We start from the raw sequence: 2895 nt of genomic DNA on the forward strand, positions 1-2895 counted from the left end.
ATATCACCACAAAACACAATGAAACAAAATTAAAATAAGGAGTCATCCCCTATTAGGTAAAACTAAATACATTTTAATTAAGAAAATAATTACCACTTAAGGTCAAATGCACTCAAATTGAACTCAATGGTAATATTAGACCAACATACCAACAACACGAATTCTTACCACACTTATAGCAAAACGAAGGATCAATATAAGGGATTCATAACTCTTACACCAATGATATAAAACAAACTTATAGAAAAAGGACAAGGGATACAACAATAATCTCCATTCCCTTACATGAACCACACCATCAGGACACACACCAAATTTAACCCAAAATACTCTTCTATACCTTCTATCTTCACAATTTCTAACTCATACATAAAAGTAACTGTAAAAGTTAATATCAATCACTCTCGATGGGTCAAGCATACATTCCCATAGAAATACTCAAATTACCACCATACTAATTATCATAGAGCACCTACTTTAGAATTATAATATCCTCACCAAGAAATCTTAAAAATTTTGTCTAAGAACATTGGTTGCTAACACAACTCCACAACATCCATCACATCATGTCCTTCAACACTCATTTATTGAGACAATGGACTCCACCAATCTCGAAGGCATTCGGAACTCGCCTACAAGTTCTAAAATATCGACTCACGAGTCAATGTTGTTACTACTAATAATCCCATCAAATGGCGTAACCCAAATCAAATTTAATCTCATTCCAATCTATCTCAAAATTATTTATCTCGTTTGCCCTCTTAGGATTTGTAGCAAATTATAAAGAAAACAAACTCTCTAAAAACACATCTCTTACGACACACTATAATTTCTATCATGCTAAGACTACGTTTATTCCCAAACACATACAAAATAATTGGCCTAAGGCCCATCACTAACCTCACAAGTAGTCCATCAAGCAAGTGAAACAACCTAACCATAACTAACTTCGTCTATCCCAAGAAAATTAGAACTAGTTTTACGTATTCCAATTTCAACAATCCAAAGCATATTATCTTAGATTACTTTAATCATCATTAAAGTCACAACCAAACCAAACTATTATAGTAAGGTTAATCTCTAACTCACTCTACTTCTAAGATTTTTCGACTAGTCCACTTCTACAAACTTGATATAAAATTGAAAAATAAATAACTCCTCATAACAACAAACCATTCACCATGTAACAAAATCTCTACCATTTTGAGTTGACACTTTATCCACGCTTCAATGCTAATTCTACAACTTCTTGACCAATCATCCCGGTCATATTAGTCTAACTTACCCCTTCTTCCTGGGAAAAGGTACCCTCCTGAATGGATACACCCTGGGCCCCCTGATGGCCTCCCCCGCTTTATGACATCTTATATAAGATATAGAATTTAGCTCACAAATATGTACTCCACACTAGTTCTCACACGCCGCATACGGATTAAACATAAACCTACATATGTATCTACATCACATAAGGCAAACCACATAAGCACATAGTCACATAGAGCACATACGAGTTACCACTCCAAGATATTGGTTCATCCCACAAACATTCAAAGACTTCCAAATAGAAATAGCATTGATCAGGTGCCTTTCTAAAAGGACTTCAAAGAATTTCATGAACGTAAATCACATCTTAGAAGTTTAACCCTATACCCACATAGTCACATAAACATGTTATCACATAGCACATAAAGTATGCAACATTTCTAACTAGCAAAATGAACCCATTGTGATAAAAACCACTTCCCGCGAGCCCCAAGTATTCAAACCCGGTAGCTCTGATACCAAGTATTCAAACCCGGTAGCTCTGACCATGAAACCCAAGAACTTGCTAGACCCAACGTCGAAGGCACATTTCTCTAGGTTGAGCTTTATTTTGTATTTGCACATGGTCTGGAAAGTCTCTCGCAGGTCTGATAAGTGATCTGAAGCAAGCTTGCTTTTAACGAGCATATTATCGACACAGACCTCCATATTCCTACTTATTTGAAATTTGAACATGGCATTAACCAGTCGTTAGTAGGTGGCCCCTGCGTGCTTCAGGCCGAACAACATTACACAGTAATGGTAAGTCCCTCTATGGGTAATGAAAGAAGTATATTCCTGGTCTGTAGGGTGCATAAGGATTTGGTTATATCCCAAGCAAGCATCCATAAAATTGAGCATTTGATGGCCTACCGTTGCATCAACCAGTAGATTTGTTATGGGAAGTGGATAATTGTTCGTTGGACATGCTCGGTTTAGATCGTCGATACACAGTCTCCATTTGCCATTATTTTTGTGAACAAGGACCACATTGGATAACCATTTGGGATAATCCACATTTTGGATGAACTTGGCCTTCAACAATTTATCCACTTCCTTAGCGATGAGATTGTTGCGCTCTAGGCGGAAAATGCGTTGTTTCTGGCGGACTAGTAAGAATTGAGGCTCAGTGCTAAGACGATAAGAAATAATAGAAGGATCAATGCTTATCATGTCTGCATGAGTCCAACCGAAGACATCCTTGTGCTCAGTGAGAAGAGTTGTAAGGTCGACCTTGTCTTGAGGGCCTAGTTGGCTGCCAATTTTAGCTGTCTTTGTTGGGTTTGAGGGGTAAATGAGTACCTCAACTAATTCTTCCACTGGTTTCCCCCGAATTAGTTCCTCTTTATCTCTAACATCCAGGCCCTCAATGATCATTCTCTTTTTCACCTTCACCTCTTTTAATGAGGCAACGTAACATTCTCTGGCTATGGTTTGTTCGCCCCTCACAATGCCGACTCCATGGTCAGTCGAAAATTTAATTGCCAAGTGGTATGTGGATGTCACAGCTTGAAAGGCGTTGAGAGACGTACGCCCAAGTATAATATTGTAAGTAGAGGGACAATCCACGACTAGGAAGGTGAGGATCTTCAT

General features: G+C 38.0%; 1 protein-coding gene across 1 annotated transcript; it reads right to left on the reverse strand.

The window, feature by feature from the left end:
• Positions 1 to 2013: 2013 nt before the first annotated feature.
• LOC145805590 (uncharacterized) lies at positions 2014 to 2895 on the reverse strand. Its single transcript, XM_082900754.1, has one exon. The coding sequence runs from the start codon at positions 2893 to 2895 to the stop codon at positions 2014 to 2016; it is 882 nt and encodes a 293-aa protein (XP_082756880.1).

This window comes from Camellia sinensis, chromosome 13, assembly GCF_055761805.1.
Source record: "Camellia sinensis isolate YWXY chromosome 13, ASM5576180v1, whole genome shotgun sequence".
Taxonomy (NCBI): Eukaryota; Viridiplantae; Streptophyta; class Magnoliopsida; order Ericales; family Theaceae; genus Camellia; species Camellia sinensis.